This window comes from Nelumbo lutea, chromosome 3 (assembly GCF_056320005.1).
Source record: "Nelumbo lutea isolate HS-2025 chromosome 3, American lotus-T2T, whole genome shotgun sequence".
In the NCBI taxonomy this organism is placed as follows: Eukaryota; Viridiplantae; Streptophyta; class Magnoliopsida; order Proteales; family Nelumbonaceae; genus Nelumbo; species Nelumbo lutea.
In genome coordinates this window covers 24,528,543-24,549,133 of record NC_142686.1, presented here as the reverse complement: position 1 = coordinate 24,549,133, position 20,591 = coordinate 24,528,543, and the positions used below count along the sequence as shown (strand labels likewise).

Sequence of the window (20,591 nt, the reverse complement as noted above, 5' to 3'; positions counted from 1 at the left end):
GCTTTTGTTAGTCCTCTTTTTCCTTTGGTTGGTGTGTTCTTTTGGAGTTATTGTTTTGGAAGCAATTTTGAATGTTTGGAGTTGGGTTTTGGTTGATTGATGGGATGCTTATTTTTCTTGTCATCTTCCTTTTGTCTTTTTTCTTTTAATAATTTTATTTTACCTTCGAAAAAACTCCTCCTTAAGTCCTCCTATGAAACACCCCAAGAGAGCCTTCTCATGCCATCTATGAACTCGAGTAGCAAACTTTTCAAACTTTATCTGATAGTCTTAGATGGGTCCAGTTTGTCTGAGCTGGGACAGGGCTTCATTGTAGTCACCAAATCAAGTTCCAAACCGGATATAGAAGGATTCAATGAAGTCTACCTAGGAAACTTAAGGGTGAGATCTGCAAAACCATTGATACAACATAATCACCTTTCCTTCTAGGTAGAACAAGGCTATGGGGTCTCTTTGATGACTAGGAGTTTCATGGTATTCAAAATACCTTGAAGCCTTGAAGATCCAAGGCACCAAATAGTCACTAGAATACTTTTTTTCTTTTTTCGAAGATAAATAAAGAAGAAAATTTTATTGCTTAAAAGGTGAATACATCTTAAACAGGTGACAAGAAGTCACCCCCCATCCATCAAATACAAAAGACAAGGAGAAGAAATAGTCACTAAAATACATGGGAAAGTCAAGCTTGGTGATCCTTCCTATCATGGCTCCTCCGTGCCTGCTATTGTCCAAACTCCAAACTTGACCCTTCCTGGTCACCATCTTTGCCCCCAGTTGAGTTTCCCTTTTCAAGCTGAACCACCACCATAGGGTGTCCTAATCTCTTGCAGATCACTGATAAAGTTGTGAAGATGAATCTCCATGCAAACCCATTGTGTTCCACCATTCCACATCTAGTGTTAGTCATCTCAACCTAAGCTCTAACACCAAGTTGTTGGGATCTGCCCAACTCAGTAGTCAGTCCACCCATTTCAGGCAGCCCCCTTAGTTTATATAGGGAAGCCTTTACATGGAATATGATTCAAATCCAGATCTAACAACTTCTTAACAGTTTTATAACAGATTCAGATCCCTGGAGATTCTTCTGTCAGGTTGGTTCATGGCCATGAATTTCAGCTGATGTGGCCTTCTAGTATAAACATGCTTGAAGATGGGCTTAGTGAGCTGCTTGTGAGACCCATCCCAACTGGGCTTTGCATTACTAGACTCTACCTGGGTTCTAACACTATACCTTATAAAACCTCAGTCAACTGAAATTAATTCAAACTCCTTAACCACAAATCAATGGAAATGGTTATGGAAGACAAAATCTGAACCAAAAACAAAAGGGTTTCTCTGGAGATGCTGCAGAAAGCCCTGGGGCTAAATAAAAACCTTGTCACTTGTAATATTACAAGAGACGCTATCTGCCTTCTTTGCAAAACAACAAATGAGTCGATAATGCATGCTTCATTTCACTGTAATGCTGCTAGATGCATCTGGCTCAGCAGCAACATTGGGCTAAAAAGTGATTGGTGGAATGAGAATATTTCCTTTGTAAATTGGTAGAGTGAATTGGTGTGCACACAAAAAGAGAGAGGGAGAGAGAGTGGTGAGTATCTGTTCATAGCCATTACCTCAATTTTATAGCATGTATGGAAATTTAGAAACCAGATGATTTTTGAAGATTCTAATACGTCTCTTTAAAGCTTTTAGGTACCACCAATCCAAGGATTGCTGAAGATGAAAAGCAAAGGGCTTAGCCTCTTTTAGCACAGCGATAAGGGACAGTGGAGTAAATTTTGTTGGAGCAAAATGTGGGGACTGTTCAGCATCACCGCCTCTCCAAGCTGGTGTTTGCTTTAAATGAAAGTTTGATTTTTTCCAGAAAAATATGGACAGATAGTCATTGAAAATAATAACAGTAATTTGATCTCTGGACTTTCTAGTAACAATGAAGCCCAGCCGGTTGAATGCTGGTTACTACTTCCAGGATGTGAAGAATCTGATCAGGGACCTAAATTTGAGTTATCTTTTTTGTTAGAAAAAAGGGTTACGGTGCTGCCCATGAGGCTGCAAAGAGGGGGTTTCTTTGAAGCGAGAGAATTCATAACTCACCCTTCAAGTTGGCTATCCACAAGAGTCCATTATGGCCTGCTGCGTTTGAACTCTTTCTAGTTGTTTTGCGTGTTGCAGTTTGCTGTTTGGGTTGGGTGTTGTTTTCTGCTGTATTCCCTCTTACCCCGTCCCCGCCCCCGCCCCCCCCAAAAAAAAAAAAAAAACCGAAGAAGAAGAAGAAGAAAATAATGCAGGCAATTAGGCAACTGTGTTCGAAGGGAAACCTTGTGAACTTTTATCTTCAGAACTTGATTTCCCAAGGATGAAAACTGTGTTAGCAGGAGGCCCTGGGCCAAATTCAGCCTCTTCAAAATACTTCCAGAACGTCCAATGTCCATCAATTGGTCTTCGGAAACCCACATTGGATAGAATCTACCAAGCCGTTCATTTCAAAGGAGAAAAATGGAGAAAGAAAAGCCGTGAGCTCAAATGAACAGTACATTTGCTAATTAATTGATGTAAAAAAATAATAGGTCTTTGAAAATTGAAAACAGATAGCAACACGAAATAAATGCAGGCTACAACCAAATAAACTTTTGGCCCTAAGAAATTTCAGTATTCCCCTCTGGAAAGTGGAAACTACCTGGTCAATGGCCGAATCGACACCGAATGTCCTAAAATTCAGCTTCTCGGAACAAGATTCGGCCCCTTCAATGATAACTCCAGTATTAGATTCTCCTTCCATAGGCTTGAGTGGAGCGAAAGGCAAGTCCCAAAGATCGGAATCAGTGTAAGAATCATACTCTTCATCCCCAAATTTCGGCGGCCGAGTCTGTCGGGCAAGAAGAAACTCATCATCGTTCGAAGAGCTTTTGATGATCAAAGCAAGGTTGTGAAGTGCCATGGAAATCGAGGAAGCGATTTAACGAAGCATGGAGAAGACTCAAGGGAGTTAGGATTCCAGTTGTAATAACGCAATTAGGAGCGGGACCGAAACCGGATTCAATCAGTGTAAGGTCCGTTCCAACAACCTGCTGTAAAGGCTGTTCGAACGGGTCTTGCACCGAACGAAGCCGATCTCGCCGCAGTGGTAGTCTAGTCAGTAGTGTATTAATGTCCTTCCGATTCGGTCATTTAGTTGGTTGCCGCAGGGGGTGTCTGTGAGTTCGGACGTACTGACAACAACACTGCGGTTTTGTTCACCCAGCCGCACATGGTTGTGTTGTGTTCACCGATATTCTCAATATGCGGCGGATGAGTGTGGCCAACGTTGAAAAATGTATTGTAATCAGCCTATCCGAATTGAATTCTTGTTCAGATTAGTGGGCCGCGACGTGCTTTTCACTTATGATAAGGGTTATAGTTTAGACTTACGCCTCGCCTAGTTTAGGGTTCCGAACCTGAAACATAAGCCTTAGCTTAGGTTTATAGGGCCTGGGCCGGGTCGGGCCTGATTTCATGCCAATGTCACTCATATATAAATATTATATATCTATAATATTTTATATTAAATGACATAATATGCATATAAACTTATTTTATACATTATATAATATAAAATATATATATAATGTTATAATATTTATATATAAAATATATAATATAATATAAAATAACAGGTATACACATGTATACATTATACACAAAATGTGTAATTTAAATATATGTGGGTCAAGTTGGGCTTGAAGTATTAAGCCCAAACCCGGCCCCAAAATTTGTAGGCCTGATGTGGGTTTGGGCCCGGGCGGGGCCTAAACACAAAACCCAGGCCAAAGTCTGAAATTTCCAGGCTAGGCTGAAATGACCACCCTTATCTCAGATTCTCAGTTTGTATCTAAACTTCAAAACGTGACAGATGTTAAGTGTGGCATGTAAAATAATAAAATGCCCTTTATGCCCATTTTGAAGTTCATAACGAACATATCTACCCTTTATCTACCACTCTCATAGCCTCATATAAACAGATAAACTAATTTAAACAAAACTCATCTAACTAAAAAGATATTGGGGGATAGAGGGGCATTCTACTAATTTAAACAAAACTCATTTATGGGTGCAAGTTGTGAATATTTGAGAAGGGAAATTTATGAAATACCAAGACTAAAAAAGGGTATCTCCTTAGGGGCATTCTACTTGTTAGAGACCTCATTAAAAAATGTTCACATTGGCAAGTTGGCGATGGGAACTCAATAAACTTCTGGTTGGATAATTGGGTATATGATAAACCACTTGCCAAAAACTCTAAACCAAGGAAATATCACAAACGAGGATACAAAAGTCACTAAAATGATAAACATAGAAAGGGAATGTTAAAAGGAAGACAGAATGAGTTGAGGTCCCTAAAAGGTTTGGCAAGACATCAAGACTATTTATATTGCTCCAATCACATGGATGACGAGATTGTTTGGGAGTGTAACCCTAAGGGGACCTTTTCTATTAAAACAGACAACTTGTTTAAATGCTCCTCTATTCTTGAACCAATTGGAAATTCCAATTGGCTAAACAACACTAGAACATTAAATGCACCCCAAGGATTAAATTGTTTATTTTCTTTCTACTGAACAATAGACCACTTATAAAAGACCATTTGAGGAGAAGGGGATGTAATATTGATGGCTCTTGTAGTTCTTGTGGGGAGGAGGAGGATGCGGAATATATCTTTAAAAAGTGTGTACACACAAAGCAAATTTGCTTTACTTTGAGTATGCCCTTATAGGGACCAAATAAAAATGAAAATCTATGTGAATGGTTAGGGGAATGTGCAATAAAAGGAAAATAAATCATTATTTGTAAGGGGAAAGCTAACTTTTGTTTTATGGGCGGTTTGGAAAAATAGGAACTCCAAAATTTTTAATGATGTTATTACCCCCTTTCCATTAATCTTAGAAAGAGCGCTTAATATGTTATTGGAAACTATTGAGGGAGATCAAAGTAGTACCCATGCCCCAACTCACAACATTTAGAAACAAGTTGTATGGTCAGCTCCAAAGTATGACTACATTAAAATAAATTTTGATGCATCACATAATAGTGATGGGAATTGTTTTGTGGCTAGCATTTTCCGTGACCATGTTGAGCAAGTAATTGTGATTAAAGCCTATAAACTTGGCACCTGTTCCATAAATCAAGTTGAAGCTTGGGCTGCATGGAAAGCCCATGTCCATGCTACAAATTTCGGGGAATTTCATATTATCATCAAAGGGGATTCATCTCTTGTAATCTCTTGTCTCAACAAAAAGGTGGTTGTTCCTCGGAAACTAAAAGGTATCATCTCTAGCTGTCTATAGAAGAGAAATCTGATCATAGCAGGTCTCAAGTATCAACATGTTTATAGAGAGGCAAATCAGGCGGTGGACTGGCTTGAACACGAAGGTTTTTCTTCTTATCCTTCTTCAACTATAGATTTTAGTATCTCATCTCTTCCCTTTTCCCTTTTCTTGTTTGTTTTGCTAACTTTTGGGGACGTATTACCCCCCATTGTGTGTAGTACATTACGAAATTTATCAAAAAAAAAAGACCGATAGGGCCATAAAAAAAAGAGTGAGGGGAATTCAGAATTTAAACAACGACAAATAAATAGAAAAATAAATAAGAAAAGAACAATCAAAATATAGAATATAACCCAAAAAAGGGTTAAACCAGTTTCTAAGTCCATGAGGGTTGGGCTTCAATTCCCCGTATGAAGGATAGCAAGGTTTTTGAAGAAAGGTAGATATGTTGAGAGGCTTGGCAATGGTGCTCCCATTTACTTAGCTATCGTTCTTGAGCATTTGGCTATTGAGGTGTTGGAACTAGTTGGAAACGCATGTCAAGATAACAAAATGACCCGTATTATTCCAAGGCATGTTCTGTTGGCAGCGAGGAACAACGAGGAGCTTGGGAAATTATTGGATGGTGTGATGATTACTCATGGTGGTGTTATGCCTAACATCATCAAGTTTTATTGCCCAAGGGGACCAAAAATTTTGAAACAGATGCCAAAGTGACCAAGACCAAGTCATTGAAGAAGGCATGAACCAAGCTATGAAGAACCTAAAAGAGCTTTGTGTTGTCTTTTTAATATGGTCTTCGATGAGAGCATATTTGTGTTGGGTGTAAAAAATAATGTTTATTTAACTCTTTAAGAGGGTGAATCTGCATAGTTATAGACTTATGAGGAGGGAAGGGTTATTTGGTACCAAATTTATAAATTTCAATATTTTTTTTTGGTGGGCAAAGGAGCCAAGTCTGAACTTCTTATAGGCCTTCCTTTACATATCCGAATATAACTGAAAAAAAAAATTGTTCTTTTGGCAACTAAAAAATACAACTGAACAAAACTATGGAGCACAACAACAAATTTGTCTCTACACGATGCTTATATATAGTTCTTAAAAGTTAAAACAAGTCTCAATAGAACATTGTGTTTTTGTTGGATTCATATTTTTTAGACATTACACCCACGACTCCATATATGATGCCCATAACAAAAAAAATAAATAAATAAGAAGAAGAAGAATGATGAGGTTAGACTCACACATTCTCTAGTCATGACCATTCACCGGAAGCTACCTTGGAGTTGGATATTCAATGTGATGGCACTACTTGTGTCATACTAAAGTGTGAAGACTACACGTTCCTCTCTTTTGGTTCAGTCTCAGGGTAAAAGATAATGATTAGTGTCTTCTTTTGAAAAGTAGTTTTGGCTTTATTTTTTTAAGTTATAAGTCACACATGTCATCATATGATATAGATAGTTGGTTAATTGCTAACAACAGGGACTCAATTGATAGCTTTTGAGAGTTCAAGTACTGTAGTGGCACGTTTTAGACGTTTGGGTACTAAACTAAAACTACCCCTAAAGCATAGGGTACTAATATGGAATTTTCCCTTCATTTAATTCGCACACACAACCGAAACCAGCAAGGTAGCAAAGCAAGGTGAAAGAAAAAAAGCCTTTTTGGTGTTAGCTTTTGATCAATGAAGTAGTGTATAGGCTAACAAGGATCTAGTCGCTCTAATGTAGTGTTCCTAGTAGTTCGTAAATTGATAGATGTGTTGGTTCAAGATTTTTGAACCTGAGACATAAACCACTAGCTTGAGAATCAACATGTCTAACAAAGTGTTCGTTTAACCAAAGGGCCGCACAACTAAAGCTAGCAAGCGCGACAAGCTACTTGACCAACTAGCTAGCTTGGACATGCGCATCCTATGTTGCAAGGCGGCAGTAGGTGAAACCCGAGATCGGGTCGATGAACTCCACCTCAACCTAAAGACTGTTGAGAATGCAGTGGTGGAACTAGAAGGGCATTTCAGTGGTGCCTTCAGAGGCATGCACACCACCCTACAAAACTCGAGAGCGAGGCCTTCCCAAAGTAGCCTACAGGGCTTGCTAGACAGATTTCAAGCGCAATTGGACGAGATGACTCTCCTAAAGAGGTCAATAGCCAACTCATCTAGTACTCCCTCCACCCCAGCTCCCATGCACATCAAGATATGTAAGCCAATAACTTACTCAAGTGCTCGGGATGCTAGGGAGCTTGACAATTTCTTGTGGCAATTAGAGCAATATTTCTCTGCCACTGGCATCATTGACAATCAAACTCGGGTACGTAAAGCTGCTATGTATTTGACTGATATCACAATGTTATGGTGGCGTAGGTGTTGCCAAGACATTGAAAGTGGAACCTACACCATTGACACCTGGGTTGGATTCAAGTGTGAGATCAAGCGTCAGTTCTACCTCGAAAATGTGGAGTACATGGCACATCGAAGAATGAAGAACCTTAGACATCAAGAATCACTACATGACTATGTCAAGGAATTTTCGGCCTTAACGCTTAAGATCTTCAACATGTCAGACAAAGACCTTATATTCAATTTCATGAACGGTCTCAAGCCATGGTCTGAGCTTGAACTTCAATGACGCAGGATTCAGGATCTCGCCACTACCATGGTTGTAGCTGAGCTGCTTGTTGATCTGAGGGCACCTAAGGAAGAAGAGAAAAAGCCATCCAGCCCACGTACCATGAGTTTGAGTGGGGGAGATCAACAATCAACCTCTACAAAGGAGAAGCTAGTGTGCATCGACAAGCCCATCAATCATCAACAAGGGAAGAAGCCACAAGGAGCCCAAAGCCATCAAGGCCACTAGTACACCAGGAGACCCACTACTCTTCCTGCACCATGTTACATTTGCAATGGAAAGCATTGGACTAGTGATTGTCCTATGCAGAAGAAAATCAATGCCCTCATCGCCAAACTTAGTGATGATGAAGAGAGTGATGAGGAGAAACCCATAGCGGCGCCCTTCAACACCATGGTTAAGAAAGAGGCCACATCCAAGCGGCCCACCAAAGGCCACAAGGGGCTGAATTATGTAGACATCACCCTCGGCGGGAGGCCAACCCAAGCCTTGGTGGACACTAGGGCCACCCACATCTTCATATTGCTTGTGGAAGCAAAGCGACTCGGCTTGACCACCACCAAACAAACAAGTTGGGTCAATGCTGTCAACTCAGGGGCCAAAGTAGTAGAAGGCATGGCTCGTGGAGTAGAACTTCAAATTGGACCATGGAAAGGACCCATCAGTCCATCTGTGGTACATTTGGATGATTTTCAGTTTGTTCTCGGAGTGGAGTTCCTCACGCAGGCAGAAGCAGCACTTATGCCACACATCAGCAGCTTATTTATCTTGGATTAGCACTCCCCTTGCATGATTCCCATGACATCAGTCCTACAAATACATGGGAAGCAGCTTTTAGCCTTACAGTTGTACCAAGAAACAAGCAACCATGAAGCCAGCACCGTGTCAACAAGGAAGACCCCTTGTCAATCATCTCACATCAACACCGGAATGGGTTAGGAAGTTGTCACCAAGAAGAAGTCTCCCCCAAAGCCATTCCAGCACCAGTGTTAGCATCAACGTCAACATCAACATTAGTACCAACGTTAACACCACAAGCCGATAGCATAGAAGACTCCTAGAAGACCCAAGGCCGTCTCTAGTGAGGAACAACCCTCGGGGGACAAATAATCATGGGAACCAATCTTCGAAAAAATCCAAACCATCATTTTGACCTAGCCCTGGACAAAGACTTTCCTACCACCAAAGCAGAGCATCCAAAATCCTACCTTGAAGCAGCTAGGCAAGGACTTAACGTAGGAACTAGCCATAGGTTTTCCCACCATCAAGAACACCCTAAAGCCTTCCACCCAACCTTATGCCCGGGCCTTGGAAGTGACAAAGTTCGTGGAGTTGCGGAAGAACCCTCATTCATCAATAGCAGATTCGAGCCACAAGAAGAAGCTTGTATTTGAGGACGAAGACCGAATTGAGTGGGGGAGATTGTCACAAGTGTTCTCTTCGCCGCATCATCAAGTGACATCCCTTGTGCCTACAACCGCCATCTGAATGTCCAAGTATGTGTCTTGGATGGGGCAATGCTTGTATTTTTTATGGGGGATTGCCAATGGCATTGTTGTAATTATCTAGTATGATTTTTCATCATTTTGATGTATTTTTTTGTCAATCCTCCAAAAACTTAGCATACTCTTTGAGGGGAGGTAGGTAATCGAGTGAATCAAGAGCATGTAAAGGTTAAACATGAGATCCCCTCGACACTGAACTATGTGCTTATGCTTGCCATCCATTAATGCAATACAAATTGCCTTTTGTCTAATTCGTGTGCCATCTTTGTTGCATTTTCTTATGTTTTTGCTTGTTATTTAGGCTTACTCGTCGCATTAGAGAGCCGCACAGGGCCCCAATGACTAGCCCCGTGACAACATGGCATTTGTTGGTGTAGGAAGTCAATATGACATAATTGTGGTCATCCAAATGAGATTGATATTGGCTATTGAATTTTCTATAAAATTTGAGGGCGAGTGGTTGAAAGTGTTGCTATTTGCTTTTTGTGCATTACTTGAGTGATCGTCCAACTCACCCTTAGCAATCATCTTTCGAATTCCTCATCCTCCTTAGCCTTCAATAAGTGTCTTCTCGCTTTACCATCTTTGCACGGTCAAATCATGAGGTGTATGATCTCCTTGACTAGGACCCCCCCAACCATACTTGGTCATCTAAGTCATGGTTGAACACAAATATTCTGGTTCAACCTTTGGAAGTGGTCTTAGAGAGTAAGGCCTCATTTGGCACATCCTTTTTGCACAACTTGTCGGCTATTTAAAATCTAGTGGCCCACATTTTTGTCTTTTCCCATTTGATTGGGGGAAGATCTAATCACCAAAAGACTGCCTAGAAAAGATGTGAAAAGCTCTATTTGAGCTTATTTTGAGAAATTAAAAATGAAGCTTCTTGCCTTTTTTCTTCTCGTCTTTGTGCAAAAATATGTGCCTCCAACTAAACAGTTTGTGGGCTGCCAAGATCTTTATGTGAAAGCCCATTACGTCTTTTGGATGTCAGATATTCTATAAGATCTTTCCAAAAGACTTGCCAAACAACACCTAGGTCTATAACAACCCAGGTCAAGCAAGACAAAGTTATTAGTTCAGCTTATGAGGTAGATTAACCATTTCTACGATAGACATGTTTGTTGCATCGAATGAGTGCAGGTCCAAGTTGGAATGTAGCATTGGGTTGGTCTTAAGCTTAATCCCTAAGTAGTCTGATCCTAAATTGAACATAATCCAACTTTAGCCTAACCCGAGCCTACCATGGCTCAACTATACATATGCACAAGTATATATGTCGATACAAAAACATACATATATTCATGCATGCATGCATGCTTATATGCAAAATATATAAAATTCTTATTCAAATATTTAAATCAACGATAGCAAATAGATTCATACAACTTTTTACTATATTGGGCCTAACAAGCCCAATTGACCAACCCAGCCTAGTATGGGCCATGTAGGGGTGAGCATACTTTGGTTAAAATCGAAAGTTTGATCCTCTTTTTATATTGACTTTTTTTTTATTCAGTTATTTCGGTCATTGGTTTGGTTTTAATTCCTTCATTCAGTTTTAGATATTTTGGTTGTCACATTTATAACTAGAAATATCGAACTTTTAAATGTATAATATATAATAATTAATATGATGTAACAAATTAAATGTATATTGCATAATATATAATATCAACAAGGAAATGGAAACCCTCTTCCCCAATCCCATACGAGCAACCCCAATGCCCAACCTAATAACCATTGTAGCATCACTGCCATGGGCCATCTGTTGTTATCAAAGAGGGTGAGAGTGAGTGAGTGAAGGATCATAACAAAACCCCATATTGACAAACAATAGAGGTTGAACCATCACCACTTACATCTCTGATTTCCTCCACTAATTGCACCCCTCTTTGTAACTTTGTTCACCATTCCTATAGAAAGTTGAATAAACAATTTGACATATTAGCACATCTCACCTAGTGTCTCCATACCTCAAATGTCTCCCTTCGAAGAACAACCCTACCTTTTGCACCATTGAGTCATTTTGTTTGAAGTCAATATTTGGGGAATCTTAAACTTATCATTAAAATAATCAAGGGCAAAATTCTTAAACTATCATTACAGTTTAGCTAATTGATTAACTATACCCTTATTGTTTACATATTATCTTAAAGTACCCTTACTTTTTTCTTCTGACAACTGACATTGTCATTAAGTGCTAATGAAAAAAAAAAACCGAAATGTTGAATGTACTCTTCATTATTCCTCAAAATTTCAAAATAGAACCCAATTGATGAAAGTCAATTAGCTTTATTGGATCTCTTATGATTTTAAAGTTTGGAGATTCTTCACTGCTCAAGAGGCCTTTAAGTACCCTTATTGTCCGAACAATTCCACACACACACACACACACACACACACACATATATATATATATATATATATATATATATATATATATATATATATATATTACCTGTAATTTCAATCCCAAAATCCTGAACCAACTCCCTCAGCTCGTAGTGTTCAATCAAGGAGATTCAATTTTGCCTTTGGCCTTCGTTCTACTAGTTATGACAGTTAAGGATGTGTACAAGGATTGGAGGCATCATCGGCTCATCACTTATACTGAAATGAGAATAATGGATTAGCATTTGTGCTTGTAAATGGTTAGTTTTAAACCAAAAGATGGAAGGACATTGGGTTGGGGAACTCATTAAGGTCTACGCAAATGAAACTCTTCATTGTGACATTAATATGGATCCCACATGGAGAAATGGATCCAGTCCACCATTAGACTAGATAATAGCAGACCCGCTTGAGTAGGAGATAGGAGCATGCATGTGCATGGAACAAGTTGTGTCGCACCTTCCTTGCCACCTTGCATTACCTAATACCATTTTAGCCAATCATTGGCCTCCATTCTGAACATAAAATATTGGTGTAATGGCCTATGGTCATATATAATCACTCACAACTTAATGAAGAGGCAAAGAATCAATTATCACCAAAATCCCTTGTTTGAGTGTCATCTCTCCCTGAGTGGTGCTCAACATCATAGATCGTCGAGGACGAAAGAAGACGTTTTCCCTCCTCCAGGAAGAGGTCGGCATCAATATGGTATCAAAGTCGATCGAATCCTTTGAGATGGATGGGGTGGAATAGAGGCTCGATGGAGTGGAGAGAGCTCAGGTTGAGTTTTCCTGTAACCAGTAGGAGTTTAACCAACGGTTGGATGAGATGGTTGGGAAGCTCAACATGTTGTGCTTCGGTGAGGGACACTCTTGACGAGTGGCATCGAAAGCTTCACTAGTGAGGACAATAGACTCGATTCAAGTTGGGGGTACTTTTAACAACTTTGTTCGAGCTATCCAAATTTGATGAGAGCAACCTCGATGGTTGGTTGCTCCTTATAAAGTAGTATTTCTCCCTCCAGGAAATTTCGGAGGAACAGTGGGTTTTAATTGCGAGCTTGGGATTTGACGGGAAGGCCATTGAGTGGTACTGTTGATACATGGGTTTGCACCCTGAACAAACTGGAGACACTTCATCTCAGCATTGGATAGCCGCTTCAGTGGCTCGTTGGGAGCTAATGTAGTTGGCCAATTCACCAAGCTGACCCAAACCTCTACAACTCAAAGTATGTGGAAGAATTCCAACACCTCTCCAACCAAGTTAGGGGCATGTTTGAAGACTTCCTCGTGGGGATTTTCATTGCAGGACTACAGGCTGACCTTTGGATTGGTGTCAAAAAGTTTGAACCAGCCACCCTGGCCTGGGCCATAAGGTTGGCATTGTTAGGAGAAGAAGAGCACAATGTCAAATGAAGTTTGTTCAAGCATGAACCAACAAAATTTAAGAACCCTCCCCTATTTCCCTCAACCAACCCATCCACACCACTACAACCCAACCCCCCAAGCCACCTGAGATCAAGCACATAACCCCAGTTGAAGCTATCGAGAGAAGAGCCAAAGGGCTTTGCTACAACTATATGCCCAACACATCTGCAACTCTCGAAAGCTCTACTGGATTGTGGGCCCGCATAACACTTCTAAAGGAGATGGGAGCCCAAGTTCTGATCCACCACCATCTCCATATGAGATAGGCACCATCCCGGAAATTTCACCGCAGGCCCTTTATGGGCTTTAAATCGGCCCGCACCATGCGACTCCAAGGTATGATCCACAATCACCCTCTTCTTGTTTTTATTGATAGTGGATCTACAAGCAATTTTTTGGACCCTTGAGTTGCGGATAAGGCTAACCTCATTGTACACAAGGAAGGACCATTTGATGTTAATGAAATTAATAGTGAGTGTAAGATGGGGGGTAGGGCTAGGTTGGAGAGTGGTCTCTCTGAAAGATGAAGAGAAGCCTCGAGAGTGAAGGTCTTTAGGTAAAGCGCTTAGAAAATGAGAGAACGGTGGATACTCGAGAGTATCAATAACAATTGCTTATGATCGGATGAGTTTTAATGTGAGGAGGATCTCTATTTATGGAGGAAGTCCCGAGATCCTAAAAGGTAGGAGACGAGGATATTTGTTCTTTATCGGGGAAGAGGATATTTGATTCACCATCAATTATGGATGCGCTATTGGGGTATCACCACATGTCTCATGAGGATCTTCTAAAGGATAAGCTTTCCTTATCCTTGAGATCCATCATTGCTCACGTGTTTTACTACCTTTTGCGCTTTATAACTAATCTTACGTGGCAATAGTGATGTCGTTCGGAGGTTGGTACTTTGCAATTCTACATGGCGGTTCGCAAAGTCCTTTGCTGTCTTGGGTTTGCATGTGTCTGGGCACACGCAGGCCTCACTGTGGTCCCAGCCTATTGTCCTTTCTAGTCCGTCATCCAAAGTGGAATTGCGGGTTGTGAGTTCATCACACATTATAGCGGGTGTGGCTTCATCGCACACTTAGGTGTGTTTGGGTCTTTCTGAGATTTATTTAGGTTCGGACGTTTGTTGGACTTGGTGAACCATGCATTTATCGCAATTTTGCTTAATGTGTTGCGGGTTCATCGCAAAGGTGGCGGTGTACCATAAGTTCATCGCAACTTGGGGGATTGATTGCAAGCTGCTCATAAGTGTTTCTGTGGTGTTACTCTTGGTGTCTAAGTGTTATTTGGGGGTCTGAGTGAGGGCTTGTGCTATTGGATTTCTCGGCCCTGAGCATGCAATTCACCGATTTAATTGGAGTCTATACAATAAAGGGACTCAAAACTGCTGAACCCAAAATTCCTTTTTTTTATTTTTTATTTTTTTTAACTTCATCTAATAACTACCTACCAAGAATCTAGCCTAGAGCAATTACCACCCCCCATCCCCCATACACACACCTTCTTGAGGAGTATGTCGATGTGTTCTCTAAGAGCCCAATTGCCCCTGTGATCATTTCATTACCCTGGAGCCTAGTAGTTTGAAAAGAAAGATGCCACTCGGACTATGTATAGACTACCGATCACTAAACAAAGCCACAATCCTTAATTGATTCCCTATCCCTGTGGTCAATGAGTTACTTGATGAACTATATGGTGCTTGAATTTTCTCCAAATTGGATCTTCGTTTAGGATACCACCAGATCGAAATTAGAGCTGGCGATGAGATCAAAACTGCCTTATGCACTTGTGATGGTCATTACGAGTTTCTCGTCATGCCATTTGGCATCAACAATGCTCTCTTAACATTCTAAACGCTAATGAATGAGGTATTCTAAAGCTACTTGCGCAAATTTATTCAAATTTTTGAAGATATTTTGGTATACAGTCAATCAATGGAGAACCATATCCAACATTTGTGAATCACTCTTAACACCCTTCGACAAAACTCACTATTCATCAAGCTCAACAAGTGTCAATTTGCCACCACTAGTATTGACTATCTTGGTCATGTAATTTCTGCCGATGGTGTTAGTATGGACAATGACAAAGTGCTGAGTGTGCTCTTCTGGCCCAAGCCCACATCACTAAAGGAGCTACGTGGTTTTTCTTGGGCTCACTGGGTATTATAGAAAATTTATCACACTATGGTCTTCTTGCCAAGCCATTAACCCAATTACTTAAGAACGTGTGGTCATGGAGTAGTGATGTTGACCATGCTTTCAGCGTAATGAAGTCTGCCATGGTATTCGCGCCTGTTCTAGGCCTGCCGATTTTTTTACAACAATTTGAAGTGGAAACTGATGCAAGTTGCTCTAGTGTTGGGCCATTCCTTTCTCAGTCTGGTAGACCTATTGCCTACATTCGGTGTTTTGCTAAGCCCACATCCTCACCAATGGACTCTGTGGCTTCCACTTGCTAAGTGGTGATACAATACCACTTACCACTCCGCTTCCAAATGACCCCTCTCAAGGTTGCCTACAGTGTGGACCCTCCCACTTTGATTTCTTACATTATAGGTGATGCGTCAATTTTTGGTGATGTATCAATTTTTTGTGTTAAGTACCTCGTCATTTAATCTGAATTGGGGGCAGACTAGGTGTTGAATTAACTGGGCCGAGCTGGGCAGATTAGGTGCCGAATTAACTGGGCCGAGCTAGGCAGGTTAGGTGACGAATTGACTAGGCCGAGTTAAGCAGGTTAGGTGCCAAACTGCCTATTAGGTGCTGAGCTGACCAGAGTGCCGAACTACCTATTAGGTGACGAGCTGACCAAAAGGCCGAGCTGCCTATTAGGTGAAAGGTGCAAGCATACAATCATGGTGCAAGTAGTTGAAGATACACTCCATAAACGTGATACTGTTCTCACACAATCATGGGATAATCTGGTGCATGCCCAATCCTGTATGAAGAAGCTCCATGATAAGCACTGATCAGATCGCTAGTTTGAAGTAGGTGATATGGTTTTCTTTTGCCTTCAACCATACAAACAATCCACTATCTCTATTCGTCATTGCCATAAACTCTCAGCCTGTTTCTTTGGGTCCTTCTGAGTGCTTGAGCGCATCGACACAGTAGCTTATTGTAGCGCCAGCCATCGCATTCACCCCACTTTCCATGTTTTCAAGTTAAAAAAGAAAGTGGGATCTCATTACCTTACAAGCCCAACTCCTCCCCCTCTCCCCTGATGGCACACTGAAACCTCACCCCACTGCCATCCTAGACCATTGCATCATCAAAGTGGGCAACCAAGACCAAACCGAACTACTCATCCAATGAGAAGGCACTCCCCCCTCTGACTCCACATGGGAACGCTGGACATTACTCATCAAACATTTTCCAGGTGTCAATCTTGAGGACAAGACTGTTCCAAGTGAGGGGAGTTGATATATCCGCCATGGGGAAACAAATCTGATCCACCATTAGAATATATAATGGTAGACCCACTTGAGTAGGAGATAAGGGTGTGCATGTGCATGGAATGAGCTGTCGTTGCCACTTTCCTTGCCACCTTGCATTAGTTTTTTTTTTTTTTTTTTTTGTTATTGTTTTAGCTAGTCATTGGCCTCCATTCTGAATATAAATACTAGTGTAACGACCTCTAGCCCTATATAATCATTCACAACTTAATGAATAGGCAAATAATCAATTATCACAAAAATCCCTTGTTCGAATATCGTCTCTTGCTGAGTGATGCTTTACACCATAGCTCGTCGAGGATGAAAGAAGATGTCTTCCCTCCTCTAAGAAGAGGGCGGCGTGACGACATCAGACATGGTATTGCTTTCTACCGATGACCAAATTGGGGTTGCCTATGTTCAGACACTAAATTTAGATGTGGAATTGAACTTGAAAACATGGCATGCGAAATAGGAGACCCTGTCAAAGATGCCTGAGAAAGAGGGGTTCAATGGGTTGATCAAATGTGAGCGCCCCGATAAGAATATATATGGTTTTCATGCAAACATGGAGATTAACGGGAAGGGGTTGTATTTGGGACCCTCAAACATTATTCATCATGGTTGCAAGCTCAAGAACACAACTTGGGCTGTTGGGGTTGTAGTGTACGCTGGTCATGAGCTCAATAACACAACAAAAAGCTAAGAGATTAATTGAGTTTTCAATTTTTTTGTATTTCCTTTTTTCCTCCCTTTCGACGAAATACAATCAAATACAATGTCTTCAAGAATGAAGACCGATAGAGGACATCTCTCTATAACATCACCATCTCACGAATCCAGGCTTATGAATTTGGAGAAAGTATAGTTCCTTCCTAAATGGTCCCACTCCCAGTTTCCGTGCCCTGAGTTCTTTATGACAAAAGGGTATTTTAGGGAATTTTAAAAAATATATCAGTCACGTGATGTTATGTGTGAACAGTTATGATTGGGAGTTGACAGTAGGGGAGGTTTTAGACAATTGCCAAAAACAATATGGGTACTTTAAAACAATATGTAAGTAGTACGAGTGAGTTAGTCAATTAGCTAAACCACAAGGGTAGTTTAAGAAACTTGCCCTATTCTAAGTTTTTGTTTATTGAAAATTTGATTTATTATTATCAATTTATAATGTAATAAACCAATATTTTCAACCTGTATTTGACTTGGCTGGTCGAACCGTTCAAACCGTCACCCGACCAGGATTATGGGTCCAGTTCAGTCAAGACCCATATTGTTGACTTGGTCAATAATTGTTTGACCCGATCGGTTCGACCTTTGACCCATTTGACCTGGTGATTGGGTTGCAAGTTGCATGCTCAATGCATGAAAAACTTTTGGAGGTCGTAATTTTGCACTCCGATGTTCAATTTGGGTGTTTTTTTTTTTGGGGGGGGGTTAACTTTTCAAGATCTATGCGCTCCAAGGAGCCATAGGTGCCTTGCCCTACTAATTTTTGCAGGAAAAAAACATTTTTTGGCCTCAAATTACAATTTTTTATATTTTTATAAAAAATAAAAACAAATTAAATATAAAAATAATACATATAACGTATCTAAAACTTATTTATACATTATTTGTTGCTGAAATATATATTTACACACACACACATATATATATATATACACTTAATACATGTATGCGTTGATGTGGCACGGTCTGAACCGTTTTACCTAGCTGGTCGAACTGTGGCCCATGACCCGGAGGAAAAAATAGTTTGACCTCCTAGCAAGTTTTTAAAACATTGTAATAAACTGAATGTCCCCTAGGCCTAGACACAACCTAAGTATGCCAATTTTTAGTTTTGGTTGGGGTTGAGTTGAAATGATTGAGATTGACCTTTGGCCCGGTTTCGGTTAGTGCATGAGGTCCAATATTTAAGTTTGGGCTTGGGTTGACCTTAAACCCTGTCCAACCAACCAAACTTGCACCCCTTGCCGTGGGGGCTATGGACTCATAGACCATTCATATGTCTTAGGGTTAAGGTTGACACGGGTAGAATTGATTTGAGTGTTTCTTGAATACTGAAGGACCTAAGTCCAATTTTGTGGAAATTCTTCGAAATTGCCCAAGTTGGAATCCTATTTTAATTCCATTTTTGGTGGTGTTTGGCACTGATGCATGTTTTTCGGAAATCTAACACCACATCAGTGATTAAAAAACCGTTGGTTATTTTGCTGTTTGTTTGACCAATTTCTCAATCAATTGAAAATCAATTATTAAATAAAGCTAAGTAGATAAGTCACCATTTTTGGGGTGATTCCTATTTTTAGGTTGATTTTGATTTTTTTTTAGTGGTGTAGCATCCGACATGGATGGGGGGATGGTTTCCATAAAAGAAAAAAAAAAAAATCAATGCTAATAAACACTACCATACAAACTTATAGCCAATTTCTCAAATTTCAGTCCACAAAGCAATAACGGTGCCAAGCAGTCATGATTTACCATATAGTCTTTTGGATAATTATGGGTAAGGCATTTGTGAGTAGCAAATTCAAGCAGTCATAATTTACCATTTAGTAGATGTATTGGGATATTTTGCTAGCAAAATGTGCACTAACATGCTTACAGCATGGCATCTAACCACATATCAAGATCTTCTCATGAATGGAGTTTGGATTTTCTCTTCATAGAGCGCTCCTTATATTGATTGGATTTGAGATCTGATCCTATTTGGTCAAAGTCGGATCACTGATGTTTGATCGGATCATATTGGATGATAGGATCTGACCATAAATTGGACCGGATTTAAACCCCTATCCAAATTGAGAAGATCCAATCTGATATGTATTATATATTTATAAATAAATAAATAAATAAATAAATAAATATATATATATATATATATAGAGAGAGAGAGAGAGAGAGAGAGAGATAATACATATACGTGTTATTTATTTTTTATTTACAAATATATTTTAATATTATATTTTTATAAAACATGTATATATGATGAAAATAATTAAAAAATACGTGTACTTTTTTATTTTATTTAAATTATTATATTTTATATTTATTTTAATAATTTATTAAATTTTAAAGAAAACAAGTCATATCATATCAGATTTAAATATCCAACTTACTAATAGATTCAAAATAAGATTTGATCGCATCTTCAGATTGGTCGAATCTGACATGAACCGTGTTGGACCGGATTTGAATATACTCTCATTCAAATCTGATCCGATCCATTTGCATCCCTACCTGGAACATTTTTCCATATATGCATGTTGTTATTCATATGGATGTTCCACCAATACACCACTAATTTGTGTCGTGAGATCCGTTTGAGGACTTCTACACGAGGAATGTATCCAAACTCCCATTAATGTAGCATACAAGTATGAGAGATGATCGTCAAATCTCCTTCACATGGAACACTATAATTGTACATTAGGAACATTTCCTAAACTGGAATGTTACCATTTATGAAGAAATGTTCCTGATGTATGGGTTTGGGCAGGGTTATTACAAGTAAGAGTCTAGGAGATCTAGACATACATGTGGATAGATGTGGTGCTGTTAGCACAATTCAGATATCCTACCTATGAATGGATCTGGATTCAGTCAGAGCAAAGTCCATTTGAACAGCCATCGTAGCCTTGCATTGGGAATATCTCCCCATGAAATAAAGCACAGAAGTACGGAGATATTCCCAATGAAAGGTTGTAAAGGCTGTTCGAACAATGTTCGAACGGGCCTAGCTTTGACTAAAGTCGATCTCCCTATGATTTGGGATGTTTCCTCATAGAGTGCACCTCTCAGCCTCATTCCACCATGTATTGAGAACATCTCCCCATGATTAACAACACAAAATACGAAAGATGTTCCTTATGTATGGC

The 20,591-nt window shown here is 39.9% G+C and overlaps 2 protein-coding genes across 4 annotated transcripts in view; one reads left to right on the top strand and one right to left on the bottom strand.

Annotated features, from left to right (window-relative positions):
* LOC148863685 (Metallo-hydrolase/oxidoreductase superfamily protein) overlaps positions 1 to 3,358 on the bottom strand; it is an 82,576-nt gene extending 79,218 nt beyond the window's left edge. For 2 of the 3 annotated variants that reach the window (XM_088978604.1, XM_088978602.1), the window contains exons 1-2: positions 2,681 to 3,351; positions 2,322 to 2,469 (exon numbers count right to left, since the gene is read on the bottom strand). In XM_088978604.1, the coding sequence (XP_088834730.1) occupies positions 2,322 to 2,469; positions 2,681 to 2,941 (409 nt within the window). In that variant the 5' untranslated portion in view covers positions 2,942 to 3,351. Of the gene's footprint in view, positions 1 to 2,321; positions 2,470 to 2,680 lie in introns of all 3 variants that reach the window. The other variant, XM_088978603.1, reaches the window with a different exon arrangement.
* Positions 3,359 to 7,216: 3,858 nt separating this feature from the next.
* Positions 7,217 to 7,942, top strand: LOC148863684 (uncharacterized). Its single transcript, XM_088976275.1, has one exon. The coding sequence runs from the start codon at positions 7,217 to 7,219 to the stop codon at positions 7,940 to 7,942; it is 726 nt and encodes a 241-aa protein (XP_088832401.1).
* The last annotated feature ends 12,649 nt before the right edge of the window (positions 7,943 to 20,591 follow it).